Source organism: Lampris incognitus, chromosome 1 (genome assembly GCF_029633865.1).
Source record: "Lampris incognitus isolate fLamInc1 chromosome 1, fLamInc1.hap2, whole genome shotgun sequence".
Taxonomy (NCBI): domain Eukaryota; kingdom Metazoa; phylum Chordata; class Actinopteri; order Lampriformes; family Lampridae; genus Lampris; species Lampris incognitus.
In genome coordinates this window covers 19,567,843-19,591,328 of record NC_079211.1, presented here as the reverse complement: position 1 = coordinate 19,591,328, position 23,486 = coordinate 19,567,843, and the positions used below count along the sequence as shown (strand labels likewise).

Here is a 23,486-nt window from a genome sequence, read left to right as displayed (position 1 = left end):
GAAGTCAATGTTAACATTTAAAGAAAAAACAGCAACCAAAATTCAACTTAAAACAAAAAAAACCCAAACAAACAAACAAACATAGCCTTGCCGCCTAGCCAATTAGAAAAAACACAGCTTGTATACTCAAGACAAATAAACAATATTATAAAATGAAATTATAGATTATACAGAAAAAAATATAACGGTAAAAAATAGTTAAGGGATACACGCATATCACCACAAATAAGAAAGGACGCCATGTTTTATAAAATCTGGTTGTTGAACCCTTTGTGACACATCTTATTTTCTCCATCTTAATAAAATACAAAATGTCCCTGAGCCACATACCGTGAGATGGAGCAGTGGGTGATTTCCACCATAATAAAATGAGGCGTCTGGCCAGAAGAGTTGTGAAAGCTACCAGGTCCGCTTTATATGATGGTAATGGCAGGTCAGCAGGAGGGACACCAAAGCAAGCTGTTAAAGCTGTCGGCCTAATTGGGATCGCAACCCTAAGGATTTTAACTGCTGCTGTTCGTCTGCCTTCCTTCCCTCTAGGGGGTGCTGTCCAACCTGTCATCTATCACAGACCTGGGGGGCTTTGACCCTGTGTGGCTCTTCATCGTGGTGGGAGGTGTCATGTTCATCCTGGGCTTTGCTGGCTGTATTGGTGCGCTCCGGGAGAACACCCTCCTGCTGAAGTTTGTAAGTCATCTCCTGCCCCTTCGCTCCAAGCACTGTGTAGAATTTAACCAGTTTACACCTCCCTTACATGCACTTCAAACTAGTCCATGGGCCAGACGATATTTCGGTACACTCAAGGTGGCAAAACTTACTTATAATTTTTGAAAGGATCCATGTCTGTAGATGATATTTTGGTATGATAACCATTCCTGAGTGGCAGCTGTATCACAGTTATCAGCTCATGAAGTTAACCACCCGCTAAACTAAACTGCATTTTAGACGCTGGTGCATATCCTGGTTTAGCCTCATGGTCAGGACATTTTTCAATGTTCTATAATATTGTCTTTGGTATCATTTTAAAGGGGACCTTCTTAGCTTTCATTCAAGCCCTGTTGTGGATATTTCTCACAAATATAGAGGTCACTTGAGCTCTTCAACCCATCAATAACACACATCTTTCTGCAATTTTCGCCTAAACTATATACTTTCTTTTAGCCCTGTGGCATCTAGGAATATCAGGGACACAAAACACAAAAACTGGAATACTCACAGGACTGTAAAGATTCAGGAAATGTATAATATACCCATACTATTTCATTGTGTGAGGTGATTGTGAGCCTTAAATGAGAACTAGACCAAAGCCAGTTAGGTCACAAACTGGTCTCTATACATTTGTTTAAATACACAATCAAAATACATGATAAAAAGGAATACCATAGTGAGGTAATGAACTATTTTAATATTTTAAACAACATTGACATTTACATATACTTAGGCAATGATACATGTAATCCCATATCATTAGTGGGTATATGTAATGGTAATGGGTAGGGTAATGGGTATATGTGAATATGGTTACATTATTGTTATCAAGCTCTGGGTAACCAAGTCCAGAATCAACATCCAGTGCATCAATAGACTACTACCACAGTAATACCATCAGAATCATCACACTGTCATTCATCAAACTGCTCGTTTCTCTCATCATCTGACTCCCCAAGTTCAAAGTCCAGTTCTGGACCATCCTGCTGTTTTTGGTTACTGCAGGTCTGTAACCTGCACATGTCTGTGCATGGAAGTCCATTTGACAGGCACATGCAGCTTGGCATTTTGCATGAATGCACACACTTGCATGTTAGGATTTCCAAGACCACATCTGGTGCAGGTGGGGAGCGCATCCAGTAAATGGCCAGCTTGCCTTCATCGTCTGTCCATCCATACTCAGTAGGGCTTGGCACCACAGGGTTAGCCTGCAGACAGCACTTCCATATTGCTGCCTGATAGTTGGCTCGTTGAACATGCATAAAGAGACAGTCTCTACATGGTGGCAGCTGGCTGGACTCAACCTCTCCCCTTTTGGTGCAGAAGAGCTGGTAACGCAGTTTGTTCACCTCAGCAGTGCTGCTATTAGCAACATACATCCGACAGGTGAACTGCTCAATTTTCTGGAACAGCTCATCACTCACATTCCATGTCTGTCCCAGTTGACTAAAAGTCTCTTGGCAGGAAGTGTGCTTTCTCACTATCTTCAGGGCATTCAGCTTCCCTCGACCAGCGAATGCACTGACAGTGTCGCAGCCTGTGAAGGCATGTAAGCCAATTAGGCTGTCACAGATGCTGTCTCCAAGTGAACTTGCCAGTTTGGTTATGTCGACAAACCGTGTGCGGTTCTGAGTCCCACACTTCTGGTAGATGGGACAGGTGATGTCCTTCTGGAAGCCAAGACAAAGCACCATGACATCAGTGTCCTCAGCTGTGATGATAACTGACTTTGAGCCCGCATTTGCTGCATGCAATGCATGCAGGAGCAGACGGGTGTCAGCTTCTTCATGTGTGGAGTGCAGTTCTGCTGCTTCCTCACACCCATCTTCTGTCAACTTGTAGCAGGTTTCCTCACAGGTCATGTACAACACCTTGCCATGCAGCATAGCTCTGTATCGTGGGAGTTTCCACTCTTCCACCAGAAACTTGATGAGACTGGTCTTGTTGGAGGAACTGCACAGAAATTTTCTCCACTGCTGGACGTGGTGTCCCCCTGCAAGATTCTTGTACTGGAGAGTGATGTCTCCACCCCGGTTCAGTCGTTCAGCATCTTTGATCGAAGTCTGGTGATAGACATCAAAAACAACATCAATCCTCCCACTCTGTGCTCCCTCATGGAGGACCTGGGTCAAGGCTGACTCTGCCACCTGTGCAAAGGTTTTGTTGTTGCCATTCATTTTTTGGACCAGGCTCATCCCATCAATGATGGAAGTAGATGGGATTGGGATGTCTTCTGCAGGAGATACATTCTTTTCAAGCTCTCTGGCAAGTGCAGCCTTGTTTGTTTTTCGTAAGGACCCATCAGCATTTGCCAGTGCCCATGGTAGTGGGCCCAATGGGTAGGCAAGGACATCCTTCAGATTCACCTTCCTGCTTTCAGCCACCAGGATCATGTGACTGAAAAGGTTTCTATCTGCCTTCAGAACCACATCCTGTGCTTTCTTTCCATGAGCTTGTTTTGTGCTGACATTGGAGAATGTTTTCAGACTTTGCTTGGTCATCTTGTCGTGGAATTTCACAGGTGGTGGGTCTGCATCTAACCTTGTTTGCTGGAATGTTTGGTAGGCCTCTTCTCCTTTCTCAAGAGATCTATGGTCACATCAGGTGGAGCCATGTTGCCAGTGGAGAGGCTAACCAAATCAATCTCATCAGGGGACATAGGATTGAGCCAGTTATTCTCCATAAGGTCCATGAGAGACTGGACATCTGCTTCATCTCTCTTGATCCTTGGACTCTGTAGATCTGGATGAGACCATTTGTCCAAATAGGACATCCAGAAGTTCGAGAGGCTGCCGTTTCCACCTCTAAGGAACTCACGGTAGACTTCAAATAGATCCATGATGCGTGTACAAGAGCTGTTCTCGAGGACCTCCTTCAAAGCATGTTGTGAGACTTCTTTCCCAAGGCTGTCAATGGTCTTCAGTGTCTCATTCAGGTGAACCATGTCATTCCTGTGAGTTTCTTCCAACCAGGACAGGAAACCATTCAAGGTCAGTCGCATGAGAGCCTCATACAGGAGCTTGTGTAGTCGCACTGCCCTGTTGTACTTGCGGCCATCCATAACACCAGCAATTGAGCCTTCTGCAATCATGCCAGACTCAATGCAGAGGTCTTTGAGTCCAGCATCTTGGAAACGCTTTCCTATTATTGCCAGCAGTGTGCAGATGGTGTGGAATACCCCAAGCCTAACGATGATATCATGGAACTTGTCATGGTGTTTCCATGTGATCTCGACAGCCTTCGCATACAGGGCTTGGTCAAAGACACAGACAATCTTCCTCAGGCCTAAGCACTGCATGATGCTCAGTGACTGGTTAAGCACCTCGTTGACAGTAGACATTTGTGTCGCTGGAGCATTGATGGTAGGCAGATAGCCTATATTGTCGGGGATGACCGTCATCTCTCCTCGAGTCAGGATGTTGAAGCCTGTCCAGCTGCTGACTGACTGTTCTTCTTGTTGTGACATGCGTGCTAGGACCCAAAGAAGGTTTTTCGACTTTTTGCTTTGTGGTGGCCCTACCCATTGTCCAGCATTGTAAGTTGGTAACATTGGTGGGGGTCCATCAATGCTTCTCTTCTTTGTTTTGGGAACAGTGGGCATGGGTTGGACAGGAAGTGGGTTGACTGGCTTTGCTTGCACAGCAATCCCATTGACTCTGTGAGATGTTCCCTCACCACTGACAGTTTCTTCAAGACGGTCGATATTGTCCCAGGCTAAAGTTGTGAATATGCCAGGATGGATGTTAGCTGGAAGGGCAATGCCACTCCCTGATGATGAGAGTTTCTGGAGACACAGGGCAGTGTTGATCTCTTCCATCTGTGAATAGGACACACTGTGACCAAGTCGGTTGAGGATGTTTATCAACTCTACATTTCCTGTCAACGATTTGACACTGAATGGCAGAACAATGTGCTTGGAAGGCTTGGTATTTCCACATGTCACTGCATATACTATGTCATGGCCAAATGACTGCAGAAGGCACTGCACTCTCTGGGATGCATGATCAGGATCATTTGAGCCTGTGAGTAGAGAGTACAGGAAGATAATGAGCGACTCTGGAATGGTAGGACATTCTGCTTCTGGTTTGACTTCAGGTGGCCAGGTTTGAGGAACATCTTGACTTTTAATGTCTGCTCTCAATTTGATGGCTGCTTTGGCTATAACATCTTGTGCACTGACACTTTTCAGGGTCTGCAGCTCCCTTTTGATAGACTGATTCTCTTTGGCAAGTCCCCTCATGGACAAGTTATCGGGATAGAGGAGGAATTTTCCTTTCTCATCAGGGAATATCTGCAAGGCTCCAGCATACTCACTCTCCAGGTTTCGCCTTATGTGCTTCTTGGTTGATTCCTTGACTTGGGCAATGCCTTGGGAGTTCATTGAAGCTACCAGTCTAGAAGAGAGATCAGTCATTGTCATCACTTGAGGATTGCCAAAAAGCTCCATCCTGATGAAGAGGAACAGCTCATTGTATGCCTTATTCACAGCAGCTTCATACTGGGCTGCAGCATCATCATCTTCATTGCTGGCGACCTCTCCTTTGGAAACCTCTTCTTTGGTGTAAAGTCTATAGCATGACCTGTGGTAGTGCCCCTCAGCTGCTACAAGGTCTCTACTCACAATGGCAAGGATTCTGCTGTCCCTTTTCTTTGTGGCTGCACTCCTGATCTTTGCATCAGCTCGCAGTTCTCGACACTGCACCAGTACTTCTCTCGTATTCTGTCTCTTGGAATATTTGCTGTTTTTCTGACAAAATATGCACTCTGCATCATAAGTCCTAGATGTACTTGGAGCATGTCGAGCTACTCTCTTAGATTGTTTCTCTTCAGCAGAGACACAACTTTTCTTTTCTTTTGCAAGGAGGCCATCAAGAATTTGCTTCATAGTGAAGATACTGCGACACTTTCTGTGGTAGTAGATTGCTGGAATCTGTCCCTCAGGAATGTATTTTGCCAGTTTCAAAACTGGCGCATGATTTCGTATCTGAGCTGGCCTGAGCAGAGTTCTCCATGAGTCGACACTTTGTAGTGAAACCAGCTTATCTGTATCATCAGAACAGTGGATAATGCACTCCACCCGTGGGCGCTTTGGTATTGGGTAAAAACTTGCTTGTTCACCAGTGGCCATATTCAGTCAGTTTTCACCTGCCACATACAAACAAATACATGTAACTTAGGTGTATGAACACTACTAAAACAAAGTTTACTTTGCTTCACCAGCGTCATATTACCATTATTTATCTTACATAGCCACAAATAGATACATTACCTAGTTGCTATGCAACAGCTGTATTTTGTCCACATGTGGCCGCTAAAATCAACACAAGATGAAAGTTCCTCGTAGCCACTTTAACTAATCATATTAACATATACATTAAAAGAACATGCTAACATTATGGGAAATTAGCTTACAATCTTCTCCAGAGTGAGACAAGAAGATAGATACCAGTTTCCTCTATATGTGTTTAGTAGAAAGCTATCTGGCTGCACGTTAGCCTAGCTTAGCACAATGAATGGAAGTACACAGTACTGGTTATCCTTGGTTGTTGGCCAACTAAGAACTGTCCCAGAGTTTAAGCTAGGCTAATCAGTACCAGGGGTGTTGAAATGCTATATTTGTAAAAATCTGGGCAAATACACAATCGTGAGAGGCACAGAAACAGGTTTCCTGAAAGAAAAATGAAATAGCTGCTCATTTGGAAAGGTTATCATGTATTATTTTACTTCTGTTAGTGTACCAAATAAAATGGCACCAGTGAAGTTGTGTCACCTTGGGTGATATCGATATCTGGTCTGACCCATGGACTAACTGGCTTTGGTCTAGTTAGTTTCTTAGTAATAATGCCCTTCTAATTTAAGGTTCACAATCACCTCACACAATGAAATAGTATGGGTATATTATACATTTCCTGAATCTTTACAGTCCTGTGAGTATTCCAGTTTTTGTGTTTTGTGTCCCTGATATTCCTAGATGCCACAGGGCTAAAAGAAAGTATATAGTTTAGGCGAACATTGCAGAAAGATGTGTGTTATTGACGGGTTGAAGAGCTCAAGTGACCTCTATATTTGTGAGAAATATCCACAACAGGGCTTGAATGAAAGCTAAGAAGGTCCCCTTTAAAATGATACCAAAGACAATATTATAGAACATTGAAAAATGTCCTGACCATGAGGCTAAACCAGGATATGCACCAGCGTCTAAAATGCAATTTACTTTAGGGGGTGGTTAACTTCATGAGCTGATAACTGTGATACAGCTGCCACTCAGGAATGGTTATCATACCAAAATATCATCTACAGACATGGATCCTTTCAAAAATTATAAGTAAGTTTTGCCACCTTGAGTGTACCGAAATAGGAAATTTTGGGCTCTGGCCCATGGACTAAACCTTGTAATCTGCTGTTCACACCATAGCTGAGGCTGTCACTGCAGCAGGTGTTACTTTGACTCTTAGGGACTGAAATTTTACGGGTGATTGCATGTCTCAAATGTGTCGTATTGCATTGTTAAACCAAGTCTCATTGTATTGGAAAAGTTACTGCCATAAACAAGGATCCTGCCCTACGAATCAAAAATCAAATTTTGTCGTTGTCAGACTTTGTCAAAATATTTTCTCCACCAGTGAATTTTGGCATATGATCGGAACTAAGCCAAGGGTCATTTTATAACCCAAAGCCATGACACATCATTTTGAGAAGCTTTTTTGGTTCAGCTGCACTGATAATGTGTGACTGATGGACACAAAGTGGCCTGATAGCTGGCTGCCACTCTGAAAGGCTATTAACTCCCACCAAGATCCATTAGCATCAGTAGGTCAGACTGCAGAGGAGACATGGGGAGCTTATTTGGCAGTGGAGGTTGGGAAGTTCTTTATGACCCTATGCATTTATCATTACCCCTATGTCTCTCTTGCATTTACTGTAAAGGGTTGACAAAAGGCTACCCTGGGATACAGTCTCATAACCATGTTCTCAGTTTGTTAGTGAGGATAAAGGCTGTAGATAGATAAACACGGGCACAATACACCACTGCCGTCCTCTTGTGTTTAGTTTGTAGAAAACAAACATAGAAAAAAGTATTGTGTTGTGTTTCATTTCATCCCACTTTCTCAGTATGGGTACACCCATTTGGGTGCACCCTGATTGAAACATCCAATGTGATTGTTCTGTGTGCGTGATAGTCCGTGTGTTTCTCTAGTGTTTGTTTTTACACGCACATTTGTGTGCACACATATTAAAACTGGTGTATCCGTATCCTTCAGTTCTCAGTGTTCCTGAGTTTGATCTTCTTCCTGGAGCTGACCGCAGGAATCCTCGCTTTTGTCTTCAAGGACTGGATCAAAGACCAGTTGAACTTCTTTATCAATAACAACGTCAAGGCCTACCGGGATGACATCGACCTGCAGAATCTTATTGACTTTGCTCAGGAATATGTGAGTGTGCAGTTCTGGACTTGAACTAGTGAAAGTCAGTAGAAAGTTTGAGAAAGTCACTGTCAAACTGCAAAGGATCAATTTGGGAATGCCCACTTAATTATTTTGTAATTTTTTTTCTTTTTTGTGATCCACGTTCCCTCAATTTAAACTGGTGGCAAAGAAAGGTAAAAATATTACTATTATTTGTTTTTTATTTTTCCCCCCTTTTTCTCCCCAATTGTACTTGGCCAATTACCCTATTTTCCAAGCCGTCCTGGTTGCTGCTCCACCCACTCTGTCAAGCCAGGGAGGGCTGCAGACTACCACATGCTGCCTCCGATACATGTGGAGTTGCCAGCTGCTTCTTTTCCCCTGACAGTAAGGAGTTTCACCAGGGGGACATAGCGTGTGGGGAACTGGGGGGAATGCTATTCCCCCCAGTTCCCCCTCCCCCTTGAACAGACGCCCCGACCAACCAGAGGAGGCGCTAGAGCAGCAACCAGAACACATACCCACATCCGGCTTCCCACCCGCAGACACGGCCAATTTTGTCTGTAGGGACGCCCGACCAAGCCAGAGGGAACACAGGGATTTGAACCGGCGATCCCCATGTTGGTGGGCAACGGAATAGACTGCTGCGCTACCTGGACGCTGTAAGAACATTATTTGCCAGTTGATTCGAAACCTATAGAGAAATAAAGATCTGAACAGAAAACAGCATAGTAGTGTGCAAATTTAATATCTGTCCCAATGATAATGATAATTTTCCTTGTAAATGGACTACATTTCATACATTGCTTTTCCAGCTGCAACAGCGACTCAAAAAGAGCTTTACTATTAATCAATGCCTCACATTCACCCACGCATACACATACTCACACCAGTGCCGGTGTCACTCATGCAAAGTAACAACCAGCTCATTGGGAGCAGATAAGGTCAAGTGTCTTGCTCAGGGACATCTCAACATTTTTGCCAGGAGGAGATGAGGATCGAACAAGCAACCCTCCTGTTACCAGACAACCTTCTCTACTCCCTAAGGCACTGCCACCCCATACATAACTTAATGTTAGTATCTTAGATTCACATCCAAACAAATATCCTTTTTAATACTTGCTGGCATATTTAAGGCAATATTCAATCTAAGAATATCAAACTCATACTACAACATTAATGGCTAAAACTTCCGTTCAACCGGTCTCTTTTTCCATTATGATGCTGAGGCCATAATGAGGCCACGTGCCAACAAAGAATTGTGTGCATGGTAATTGTTTGTATTTCCATTAGCATTGGAGTTGAAATCTTGACTAGGAAATGCCATAGAGAAACTTAAATGACGCTAACAACTGCTGTCGGTCCAGATGTCGATCAACGCCAGCGTCTACCCACTTGACTATGACACAAATTCAGACATTTTTATTTTGTTTTCTGATTGAAAAAGACAAACGCCTGCTTGTTGTGATTTCAGTACATGCTGTAGAATCGGTAATGATGTCGTAGTTAGAAATCAACACCGTATCAGATTGGGGCATCACTGGATGTCACATGAATGTAAAGCAAATCATTGAATACCACTGTCATTAGGGCTTTCCACCAGCACAATCCGACTGCATTGAGCTAGGTTACCAAACAGTGCCGGCAGTCCAGGACTGTGCACAGTTTGGAACCATTCCAGATTAAACATTAATGGAAATGTGATTGGAATGGCTCTTTCCGTACTCAGAACTGTTCTGCTTTGCCATGGAAAAACCCCTATGTGTTTGTTTTGTTTTTTTTTGGTGATGAGGAAAGCGCTAGAAAACTGACAATCTGAGAGGATTCATTAGATAACAAAACACAATCAAGATTGTTGCAAAACAACCAACACAAGATTATTCATGGGCCTCTAAATAAATTATATTCATGTTAATTTCCAGACTGGGTCTGTATTCCTAAATATATCTGGGTATGAATGAACATGGTCGTCGTGGAGTAAATCTCATGAATAATATGATTATAATGAATTAAAACGATTATCCAGTTATCTGAATGAAACCAATTTAGATAGTTGGCTCAGGTGTGTAATCACTGTGCTCTGCTGTGACGTAACGGCTGTTAATCTGTTGTTATCTCACCACTTGTGGCTCAAACCTGCTACAGCAGGTTGGCTGATCATTCAAGCTGACCTGAGCCGGCTTGGAAGAGCTGATTTGAGACCAGATTAGAGGAAGGAACTCTTTCCACTGCTAATAGGAGTTTATTTAATTTCTACGTTTCTTTTCTGCACAGTGGTCATGCTGTGGAGCTCATGGGCCTAACGACTGGAACTTGAACATCTACTTCAACTGCACAGAGTTAAACCCCAGCAGGGAGCGTTGTGGAGTTCCCTTCTCCTGCTGTGTGAAAGACCCTGCTGTGAGACATCCAAAACACTTTTTTTTTTCTTTTTTGATTTTAATATACTATATTAATCCCCGTGGGGAAATTCCTCTCTGCATTTAACCTATCCTAGTTTTGTAGCTAGGAGCAGTGGGCAGCTGCCATGCAGCGCCCGGGGACCAACTCCAGTTCGTCTTGCCATGCCTCAGTCAGGGGCACAGACAAGGGTATTAACCCTAAAATGCATGTCTTTTTGATGGTGGGGGAAACTGGAGCACCCGGAGAAAGCCCACTGAGATTATTATGATCATCATGATTATGATTATGGATTATGAATGAAATTCATGAATGAGAATTATGAATGATGGATGAAAACAAGATTTTCCGAATTCGGTTGGATAGTAGTACTGTGTATTTAATTATGTTAAATTATACTTTATTAATCATGTGGAAATTTGTCCTCTGCATTGGACCCGTCCTAACTACTTGGGAGCAAAGGGCAGCCACCTTGCAGCGTCTTGGTCAAGGGCAATGGCAGAAGTATGCCCTAACATATAATCTTATTATAATGTATAATCGTACACATCGTGATTTTTATTTCTCCACTCAAATCAAATGATGTTGGCTTATCAGTAATATAAAAACATGTTTTTTCAGCTTGGTCTGCCTTTTTATGACCACTCTTGAAGAAAAATATTTTAACACGTGACAAATAATATATTTTAGTCTGGCTTAGTGATTTGTTGGACAACAGCCTTATTTCTCCCCTAAAATCGAATCATTGCTAGAGTGATAAATTCTTTGCAGATGGAACTTTGAAATTTAAAAGCTGCATATACCTGATGAAATCATGTAACTCCTTTTTATTCTTAAAAATTGCAGTATCTTAAATCCAATCCATTATCCAAGCCGCTTATCCCAATTGGGGTCGTGGGGATGCTGGAGCCTATCCCAGCAGTCATTGGGCGGCGGGCGGGGAGACACCCTGGACAGGCCGCCAGGCCATCACAGGGCCAGTATCTTAAATATATCTTAAAAAAACAAGAATATCGCAATGCTTATTTTTTTATTTTTTTATTTTTTAAGCATCGTTCAGACAGCCCTCTTTTCTGCTGCTGAAATGGCCAAAATGTTATTAAAAGAAGCAAAAAAATGATTTTGTTCTCTCAGTCATCTAAAAAAAAATACCTATTCTCAACTTCATCATAATGTTTTGATGTGGTCTCTAACTTTAACCTATTCAGGCAGCCGCAGTGTATGTCATATTCTACATTTGTGCATAGTGGACAGTAAATGTCACAGGTTAGCTGATCTCATTGTTGGGTGATGACAAAGTGATGCATAGTGAAGCCCTGTTACATTATTTGCAGTGGTTGAAACATTGACATCTTGCACTTTTGTGCTGTTCCCTACAGGAGGACGTTATCAACACACAATGTGGCTATGACGTTCGACTTAAAGTGGTTAGTATCTTTCAACATGCCTCCATTACCTCTGGTCTGTTTATGAGGTCTGCATGCCTTTTCTTTACTTTTTAAAGGTCACTATAATCCTATAGGGAATTTGCTTATAAATGCACTGTGGCTCTGGATAGGAATTTGTGTCCCTCCACTACATTTTTTGGAATAAATTTAAATAATACAACACCTTCAAGGAATTTGAAGAATATGTTCACACCTGCAGTCATGATATTTGGCCATGGCTTGGAGACAGTGCCAACCTTCCTGATTAAAATGATGCAAAGCTGCTAAGTGGAGGCATTTCAGAAGCTGCTTTAATTTAAATGCTGCAAGCCTTCCCGATTAAAATTATTTAAGCAGTTGTCACAGGCAGAGTGCCAAAAAGGACAAATTGAATTCTAATGTGTAATGTTCTTGTTTTAACATGCAATTTATGTCCAAAAAACAACATAGAATTTGAACTCCTATAATAGGGCTCTTCTAAACCATTTCCATGTTGTTCAGAAACAAACATGTATAGTTAGACACAGTCATCAAGCGGAACAAGAGATTGTACAGGGTTAAATAGCAGATGTACTCCTATACTTTCTTGCCTTAATAACAGATTGTTCTTCTAACAGGGATAATTAAGCTCCAGTTATAGCCCAGAGAACAGCCTTACTACACTCTGTAATTGGCAACTTGGTGGGTTATGCTTGTCCGCTGCCTTTTCCTCTGTGTGTGGGTGTGGTGTTTACAACTCATTGCACTGCAGTGAGAGAGTGCTGTTGCTAGGCGCGTTGCAGTACAGTGAACCACCTGCCACTGACTTTATATGATTTTATTTTCTATGTGTGCTCTGTTGCCAGTGTGCTGGCCAGGGACATTTACTACGGTGAAGCCCAATCAGTTCCTGTGCAGATTGTTTATGGAGGGTTGGAGCAGGATGGGAAAGAGGAATAGCAGGGGATATGGGGAGGGTGGCAGAAGAACAAAGGCAGAGGGGCTGAAACCGCTTCAGGGGAAGTTCATGGTCAGAACAACGCACGGCTTCCTGCCATCTCATTGGCTACCAGGGGACTCCTGTGACCTCCCATTGGTTGAGATTTGGCTCCTTGGGTTTTATGAAAGAACAAATGTTTTCTTTGGTGGGGTTGTCACTCAGATTAACAAAGAGGGCATTGTGGAAAGCTCTTTCTCTGCACCCATTCTTGCTACCTCATAGTGTCATTGGTGGCTATAAGGCCCTGTTTACACCTGGCATTAACATGCGTCGGAGGTGATCTGATCACTAGTGGACAGTTCTAAGTACAGGTGCGAAAGCACCCAAGACGCATTGGGGAAGCATTGAGATCCGATCGCTTGGACCACATTTGGAGGTGGTCTGGGTTGCATTTGGCCACATTCTTTTAGCAGTGTATATGCGAATGTGTCCTGGGCCACATTGAAGGACCACCTACTCAACTGATATCCTCTGTGTAAGTAGAAGTACATACTCGTTCGCATGCCAGTGGCATCATATTATCCCCCCCCCCTTTTTTTTTCCTCCCAAATTGTATCCAGCCAATTACCCCACTCTACCGATCCATCCCGGTCACTGCTCCATCCCCTCTGCCAGTCCGGGGAGGGCTGCAGACTACTACGTGTCTCCTCTGTTACATGTGGAGTCGCCAGCCTCTTTTCACCTGACAATGAGGACTTCCGCCTGACCGATTGCCCACGCCTCCCACCCACTCGCCTTTCATTGAAACTGAATTATTTAGGTGTGTCAATCGCTCTCCTGAAAAGACCATTAAAGTACGAAACAACAAGAAGCCACAACAATATGCTGCACAGGAAGTGCATTGCTATCTCTCACCAGTTAAAAACAACGCATTTGGTCTTTGCAAACAGACATGACGTATGTGTTTATTTGCATATACAGCAGGGAATTGCGATTCGATCACAAATGGTCACTCGAAGACGCATGTGGAGATGCATTCTAATGCCAGGTGTGAACTGACATACTTAGAGCTGTCCACTTGTGGTCAGATCAGCCAAGATGCATCCAAATGTCATGTGTAAACAGGGTCATCAGTTTAATCTGGCAGAACACAACATCCTCTGTTCTTCTAGTCAACCATGACAAGGTCCTGCCTCAGTATCAATCACTGTTTACATGCAAATTGAAAATCAGATTAAGGCAATAACTGGACTATCGCAACTGCCATGTAAACATCTTAATCGAGCTATTTTAATCAAATCGAAGTTTAAATCAACGCAAGCATAATGAAATTAACAAAGCTAGATATTCAGTCATTCAATGTATTGTACTTTCTTTTTTTTTCTACCTTAAGCAGAGTTCTTTTGGAGAATTGATTGTGCATATGGACCAAAAAGTTAGGGATTTCCGCTACCAGTATCTGACCCAGAAATGATAAACAAAAGGACAACATGGTAGTAACAACGGGACACCATTTCGTCCAGGGGTTAACATTAGATTAACATACGGGTTAAGGTTGGGTTCAGGTTAGGGTTAGGGCTGGGGTTGGGGTGGGGATTAAAGTAGAAAATTATAAAGTTGGAGGTTGTTAAGGTGACATCATTCGGGTGAAATGTTATACAAATAGGGAGACCCAGCACTGCGTTTCTAGACCGTGACTAACACATTGTACATTCATGTGCAATAAAATGGAGTGTAATATGGAACACAGTGTAGGAAGTGTGGTCGGACACAACGCAACTCCCGTTCCACAAGTCGACTATTCAGCGAGTCTTGTAAACTCGCGCAGCTCTGAACTCAAATTATTGAAGAGACCACATAATTATAAGCACATGTAGACACCTTAATAACGCTATCCTCTTAATTTGATCATTCACCTAAATCAAATTTTATTGGTTTCATGTAAACATATTCTATTCTCTCAAACATTTAAATACTGCTGTGTTGTTGGCTAACCTCATTCCCTCCTCCTATGGTTAGAAGAGACAGGACTGAAGACAGTCCTATTCCAAAGGGGATGCACCAGCTTTTTCTGTAGATCAAGACTCGGGCATTTGGTTTGACTCATGCAAGTGCCCCTCCTGATAATTAGTTAATGAGGTTTTGAAAAAGTTACATTTGTCTTTCTTCTGTTTAAAATTTCCCATTTGTTTGTTTTTCATTATGAAAAGGAATTGGAGCAACAGAAACATATCTACACCAAGGGTTGTGTTGGACAGTTTGAGAAGTGGCTTCAGGATAACCTGATTGTTGTAGCTGGAATCTTTGTTGGTGTTGCACTTTTACAGGTAAGGAGTCAAACTCGGGGTTTATATAATTTCTATGCATTCACATTGAGATTATAGGTCCTGAGTTGACGCCAGCAGTATGTGTGGCGGTTTCAGATCATTACTGCCATCTGCTGGTGAGAAGTCTCATCATGTATACCATGCAATCAATTGGCTATGGTTTGATCACATGCATTCCCTCCCTCAACAGGAATGTTTTTAACTGTGATCTCATTTCCTGTGACTATCACTTGACCTCACGTCCTGTGTTTTCCTGTGCAGATATTTGGGATCTGCCTTGCTCAGAACCTGGTTAGTGATGTCAAAGCTGTCAAAGCCAACTGGTGACGCCATCCGCCAGGGTTGGGGTGACTTCAGGAAGCCCCTCCTTGGACCCTGCCTGTGACAGCTCAGGACAGAACAGCTCCCACTTATCTAAGGACCGAGAGCTGAGAACACAGAACTCAGTCCCAGTGGGCAGCATGATTATACAAACACAACTACACATACCTACAAACGTGCAAACACACAAGTTTACGTTCATGTTTATGAGTGACTCTTGCAGAGGATATGAAAGAAAAACAACACTAACTCAATCAACACAAAGCCTTGTTTACCATTGTACTGGGGATTTACTCCCGCACACGGGACCCTGGTGGCTGCGTGTCTCTGCTTGTTCCACAGTTGGATTCTTTGTATTTTCTTTTGATATCTTTTTTTTTTAATCTTTCATCCTTTGGACAAGTTTATTTACAGGACGCTGTTGCATAGGACTCCCAACAACAGGGAGGAAGGAAGCCTCGGACGACAGTTGGGGAGGAGTTGGACAAAAAGAATAGGTAGGATAAGGAGAGGTTAACTCCAAAGTGGTTGTTTGCGTATCACGCAGCCTACGTCCTCTCAGCGAGGGTTCGAGCATAACATCCTTCCAAAAAATGCCAGCAAGGCTAGGTCGTGAAATACTCTCCCTTGCGTCTGCACTTCCTGCTGTGGAGAATGGGAGGCTGGCGAGCAGATTAACTTTCTCTTTCCTATGGGTGTCGTTTTCTCCATCAGAGCTTTTTATGACCACTGAAAAACTGAACACTGGCTGGTCAAGAGGGCAATGCCCAAGCATTTAGTCAGGGGTAGGTATTAAAATTCCCAATCCATAAATGTAAAAACGGTGCCATCTGGGCACAGGTGCCAATGTGGAGCAATGTAGGTTGTGGCCAACCATATGTGTTGCTCAGCCTGATATGAAGCAGATTAAAAAATGTCTATTTTTTTCGCACAGTTTTAATAATCCTTAATGGATTGTTAGTCTTTGATGGGTCAACTTTTCAAGTGAAGTGTTGATAAAGATTCAAAGGGGATCCTATCTTTCCATTATGATTGTTCTGTCTCTTGCTCTATTGTTGGCCAATATACATGGTGGTGTATGTGTGGGCTGGCCTGTTCAGAAGAGTTGCTAAACAGTACATATGGGAAAGAGTTTCATCCTTAAGATTGTTGTATATCTCTGAGCATCCCTGAAGCACGTGGGATTGCTGGTTCAACACCTTTTCACTTGACCTATGTTACAAAGTATGGTTTTATGCTTTTATTTTTTCCACCGTGCAAAGAAGTAAAGAGGATAAGCCAGTTGAAGTTTTTTTTTTAAATCTCTTTCCTGTCCTTTTAGTGTTGCTGTGCCATTTTCAGTTTTGGTGTTATTTCACTGGGTCTTTGCCACATAACAGGAACACATTTTTCCATTCACTCCTCAACCACTAAATTGATTGTTAGTGTTGTTACAAAGCCAAATCAAAAAATTAAATGCTGTCAGCTAGCAACAAAACAAATTTGCAAGTAACATTTATCTAGCTGCTAGTGTTTGGTTTCCATTAGAATTTCCAATAATCTTGGCAAGCCATTTCTTACTATCTACAATCCAAATGTCAATACTGTTTCCCATTATGTAACAAGGGCCCGATTACAGCAAATAACAAATGAAATGATAAATGTCACAATAATGCTTTTTTCGTTAGTTTTGTGTTTGAATTGTCCATCTTTAGTTTGGACTGGTTTTAAACATTTGTAAATAGATGACATAGTAAATTCATGCTAACCTTTTTATAATAACAGCAATCTTAATCTAACATGAATGCTGCTTTAAATTTGACTAGATTGATATTTAATTCAGTAACTAGGCTAATGATGCTTACCAATGACGAGATAGGAAATATATTGCCACCTTGTTACTATCAACATACATACAAAGTAGGCTGGGGCATCATTCTACTTGTCTATACGAAAGAAACATTTTACACTTTGTACTTCCCAGTTAATTTTGCCCAACATTGTTCATTATCATACACAGCACTCAGATTTTCAGAATCCCATTTAATTTGAAATGGCAAGAAGTGTACCCCTTGCCCCTTTGACTTTGGACCAAGAATCCCAGTAGTATGTTGTCCCTCTTAAGATCAGCTGTCGTGGCCTGTTTAACTTTATGATTTGTACATTAGTGACTGCATGTAACCACTAAAGTTGTTTGAGATTGGAGCAGTACTCAGACACACAAAGTAGGCTGACAAGCTGGAAGAATGGCTAGTGAGCTGTACACCACAAGTACGCAGCCCCGCCATTTGCACCTATAGGTTGGGTTTGAGTGGCATGTTGTACACATTTCTGTACTATTTTCACATCTTCCCTCTGAATCTTTGTGGTCGGCTTGTTGGTTTTTCTGGCCTATGCAGGCCATGCAGAGGAAAGCAGGAGTGGTGGTGTCTGGATGTGGTCAGACCATCTGCCCTCCCAAGGCCTCCTCCTCTAGTGGAGTATGCAGGACTGTGTATGTGTATTAAAACTAAAAAAAAAAAAAAAGTTGGCCTGGAGTTATCTAGGAGCTGGTGTAGAAGAAGGCCTACTCACACTTGAAATCAGCATTTAATTTGCATTTCTATGGCTGTAGTAATAAGATGGTGGGTTATTTTTTTTATAATGCCAGCATCGCTGTTGGGCTACAATACATTCATTTCAAAGATTCCATGGCTTTAACATTCATTTTAAAGAGGAAACAAACAAATTGTGGCCCGTCAGTTATTGTTATTACAACTTGGATTTCCATGGCAACTTTCATTCACCAACCAAATGTTTTCACACACCTCGCAAAGCTCAAGCAGAAAATGGGTTAAGACGGGATTCATTTTAATGTGGCTATACATGCTCAGCGCACCAGTCCAGTGGTTCTAACACGTGTATTATCCTCACTGTAACCTTTCCAACCCGAAATGAAAGAGTTTTCGAGAATTTATCATCTCGACGCTTCAGTGTGATCTATGGGTACAAACATATTTCCTATCTTATTATCGGCTAGAACAGATGCGTTCCCCTTGTGGAGGAAAATGCAGGATACTTGTGAGTTCTCACTCGACCCAGACAGCCAGCTGCCCAGACTCTTGTGTATTCTGGGGTGGATGTGAAAATCTGCAGGAGGGCAACTGCGGCATGCATATTTCACCAATACACTGAATTTACACAGGGCTGCTTTGAGTGTCAGTTCGACCGGTAAATCATACCGTCTGTTGAAAATATAGAGGATCTTTATTCTTTTTTTCTTCTTCTCTACCACTTGTACCCTGGTCTTCCTTAAAGCTGGTTGGAATACCTGGCTTGGGTTTTTTTTTTTTTTTTGGTTTTTGTTTTTATTGCCTTAATTAGAAGTTTATTTTCTCAGGGTCTTAAAAGATGTCCCCTCCCCGTTAAGTTTTACTTATGCATGCAAGATTTTTTTTCCATTATAAAATGAAAAGCCTCCGTGAGCGATTAAGTGGGCATGGCTGAGGGAAGATGGGAGAGGCCAGTGGTATCCGGTGTGTATTAAGTTATTGCTGCATTACAGACCTCAGACTTCAATAAAATGTACTTTGCTCTTCACTCCGCAGCCATGATCTTGTCTGGATATGAGAAAGGCCAGGCAGTTACCTTGGCATTAACGCCACAATAGCGGGCGGTGTGGCAGTCTTTACAATGGTTACTTATTATTGCTACAAAAAAAAAATCTGTTTTGTATCGTTTTTATCTAGGGGAAGGCGGCGAAAGAGATTGTTGCCGATTATGTTTTGCCTTTTATCATAAAGGCCTTGCAAGACGAAATGCCACCTTGAGTTCTGTCTTCCCTGCGGACAGTTAAGTCATTCCAAAGGAGAAGCCTTATGCATACCATGAATGTACATGTCTATAAACCTATGGACCTATTCCTCCACCCCTACTTAACTGTTCTCTCCACTCTTATGCAGCACAATGCACAATTGATGTGAAAATAAGGAATGTGAAAAAATGGGCGTTTTTTTTCTCATGAGATGATTATTCTGATTTTTACTTTTATTTTTTAATGGATGTTTTTTTGGTGAGCGTGGAAGCAGATGAGCATTCCATTATGGGCTTGGTCTTTTCTGTTTTTTCTCCATTAAATATGTGTACGGACCTACATGTCAAATTATACACATACATTTTAACCATCGGGAGCCGCCAAAAAAAAAAAAAAAAAAAAGACGTCTATGTGTTCATCTCCGTTCAAAAATTGTAAGCACCGTGGGCAGTATCTCAGTCTCCTGTATCGCCCCATCTGCCCCGAGAGGTTTTGATAATCCGTTATATAGACATGACATGTTTATGTTGTTTCTGAACGTGTGCATTTAGGATTCATTTTTTTACCTGGTTGATGTTTCATACAAGTTGACTGAACTTTTTTTTTTCCCCAATATGTTACAAAAGGATGACTGTTGTGGTGACATTGTTAATCTCTTCTGTGGTTTGAAAACTTATTTTGCAGCTCTGCTAAAATAGCAAGGCATATTTGTTCTTGCTTCTCTCAGCTTAGCATTTTGTAAGACATTTCCATGGCTACCTCATTGTGAGCCAACTTTATTCACATCAGAGTTGGCTTTAGCCAGAGCCAATCCCCGTAATTGGCTTGTTTGTGGCACAAGCATTACAAAGGCTATTACCAGCATTTCATGACAGCCCGTGCCACTGCAGACTGAGACACAAGTCTGGTTTCATATGAGTGAATGTCGCTCTTTTTTGCGTGCTTTCTTCATTTCTCATTAAGTTTTTTTTTTTTTACTTAAAATGGGGGTGACCTGTGAAACTGACATTAAACTAACTGCATTGCTCACAAAAGATATGGACTCAGTTCTGATATATTTGTCCGTGCAATGTTTGGAGCCATATTTGTCTTCTAAGCTGAACGATGTTAGCTTTTTACTCACTGTTGTATCCTGTTTTCAGCTCTCATCCAGGATTGCAGCAGAATGTAGGAAACATTGCACTTATCAGTCATTCTTCTCTTCCTTTTTTTTTTTTTTTTACTTAGACCTGCCTGTTTTAAAAGGGTAGTCTTGTGAAGAAGTGTCAAAATAATTGTGGACATGGTCTCTTACACTGTTTATTATGTTGAAAAAATGCTCCTTTCATATATTGAAATAAAGGATTTATGAAAAAAAAAAATCCAGTATTTTTCTCTTAGGCGTTTAAAAGTGTTGTTGCAGGCAAAGTTTCCTACTCATGGGGCGCTAGGGATGTTAGAAGTAATCTAAAGAATTAAGGAATGAGATTTAACTTGAAATTACAGCAAAAGTTTGTGAGTCAGCCAGTAGGGGGAGACAAATGGTAATAATTGTTACTCTCTAAACCTTATGGTCAAATCGTGTCATGACGTCACTCTTTTAACCACAGAAAACGCAGTGCTAGATTATCACGTTGCTAAATTGACATCGTTGTGTTTTTTTTTTAATTTTTTGTCTTTTGTTATTTCAGTCATTGTTGGACAAAAACATCATGACTAGACCTGATGTTACCGCTGTCGTTTGAGCCTTTATATACATATATAGTCTTAATTTAATAAATTGGTCTTAATACTACCGAGAATATATGAATAATATTAAATAATATATAACACTAATAATAATACTTGAACCCAAAACGGAAAGTCTGCACCGTGCAACAGACACAAAACCGGCAGAATGTTTTGGAGGACACATGGTAATACGCCCAGATGGGCTTTTATGTCGTGGCATTTCTGCAGAAGAAAACTTTCAAAGAGAATGTAATGGGAACCTTCATCTCTCATTTCTGGCCATGGGAAAACTGCAGTGAATGCTCACTTAAGGAAACGTAACTGTCCTTAGGCACGAACAATGTTATTTCACATATTCGACGATGTTCTTATTCACATAAAACATTTTCACGGCTGCAGCTGCTTTGATTTAAAGTTCTCTCTACCACACACAGCGTGCATATTCAATAGGTAGTACACTGCTGTACGGGAAATGCAATGCACGGTAGACAATCAGTGTGATATCATTTTACCCTTCAAAATACCATTTATATTATCAAAGGGGTGCAGCTCAGTGATGCTGGCCCTAGGTACAACTCCATTTCCTCTGTGAATGAAGTTCACCACTTTAATGGCAAGACTGTAATCGTACTCCTGCCAAGGCCCCACCAGGATGCCGCCGTTCCACATTGTCCCGTTGGCGCTATCTGCGAGCAAAAGAAGGTCTACCCATAATAACACAAGTGGTAATGCTGCTTATCATCGTGCTCTTTTGGGGGAACAGGGTTTTCTTGCATGCTCCGCTTCCTTCTCGTGTTCGTGCTTCGCTTCCCTCTCGTGTGTTCTTCGAAACCACAGGCCACAATATCACATCTGTCCTCGCTGTCCCTGACGTGCATGGATAGTCTTCCTTAACCTTGTTTCTACCTTTAACAAGCAATGCACTGACATTTCCCTTTTGGCTCGGTGGGAACTTGGGCTGACATACAAACCACAAAACAGACGTTACCTTGAGGCACAGTCAGAGAAGCAGCCAGCCGTGTCTGAGTACTGGAAGTAAGACGTCTCAGTGTAGCGCCGTGTTATTCAACGGAGGGCCTGGTAGTTTCTTCAAAATATGACCTCTGTGAAAGGACGAACATGAAGATTTCTGTCTAAGATTTTCACTGCGCTTGTGCTTATGAGTACATTGGGCCTCATCCATCACTTGTTCCATCCATCCATTATCCGAACCGCTTATCCTGCTCTCAGGGTCACGGGGATGCTGGAGCCTATCCCAGCAGTCATTGGGCGGGAGGCGGGGAGACACCCTGGACAAGCCGCCAGTCCATTACAGGGCACACACACACACACACACGCACACACACACACACACACACACACACACACACACACACACACACACACACACACACACACACACACATTCACACCTAGGGACTATTTAGTACGGCCGATTCACCTGACCTACATGTCTTTGGACTGTGGGAGGAAACCGGAGCCCCCGGAGGAAACCCACCGCAGACATGGGGAGAACATGCAAACTCCACACAGAGGATAACCCGGGACGACCCCCAAGATTGGACTACCCCAGGGCTCAAACCCAGGACCTTCTTGCTGTGAGGCGACCACGCTAACCACTGCGCCACCGTGCTGCTGCATTATTTATTTACACATTTATTTATGTACACAATTTTGCAAGCTAGAAAGTGGTCACAGGAAGTTGAATCAGATGAACTGATTCAACTTCCTGTGATTTCCTTACCTGCATTATTGAGCATGCATAAAGATAGAAAGTGATCAGTTAAAAAAAAAGAAGATTGAAGTCCACAAACTAAAGCTTCCCAGAATCTGTTTTCACTTGCATGTATGAAGCCAGATTTTTCTGATGACATTTTATCATAGTTTCCTAAAAGTAAACACGTTGGATGGGTGTCTTTTTTTTTTTTTTTTTATCTGACCAATTAAACTGGAGAGGGCGACATCATTATGTGGAAGAATCCTTACGAAACCTGAAAGAATTCAATCAGCTTCACAAAGAGGGGCAGGAGAAAGGATAATGGCTCCTCAACCACATCCTCTTAAACATGAGTTGTAATCCTCACCATCCGAGTGAAGATTTAAGGTCTTTGCCCTTCAAAACAAGGAGAGCTCCCGGTATCTTAGGGCCCACATCCGTCTGGCTCTTAAATCATTCAGACCTCAAACTGTAGAGTGAATACAGGTAAAGTGGAACACTTCCTGATGATTTTTGCATGTTGCATTGTTTTAGATTATGATCCAAATGGCTGAAGTGTCAGAGCTACGGACACTTATAATAATAAGGACACTCATAATATAAACTTGGAGTTGATTTTAGTGATGGAAGTATATACACATAAATATAAAGATGATGAAAATTAAGTGTCCCACTTTACCTGTATTCACCATACACTAAAATATTATCAGATACACTTTCCCTTAATTTCTATATGCTCTTCTTTATATTCTACTTATATTCTTTACTATCACAGTTGT

The 23,486-nt window shown here is 42.0% G+C and overlaps 1 protein-coding gene across 1 annotated transcript in view; it reads left to right on the top strand.

Annotated features, from left to right (window-relative positions):
- tspan17 (tetraspanin 17) overlaps positions 1–15,514 on the top strand; it is a 37,507-nt gene extending 21,993 nt beyond the window's left edge. Inside the window, exons 3-8 of the mRNA XM_056288957.1 lie at positions 541–687; positions 7,971–8,141; positions 10,389–10,514; positions 11,894–11,941; positions 15,071–15,187; positions 15,449–15,514. Of these exons, the coding sequence (XP_056144932.1) occupies positions 541–687; positions 7,971–8,141; positions 10,389–10,514; positions 11,894–11,941; positions 15,071–15,187; positions 15,449–15,514 (675 nt within the window). The remainder of the gene's footprint in view (positions 1–540; positions 688–7,970; positions 8,142–10,388; positions 10,515–11,893; positions 11,942–15,070; positions 15,188–15,448) is intronic.
- Positions 15,515–23,486: the final 7,972 nt, after the last annotated feature.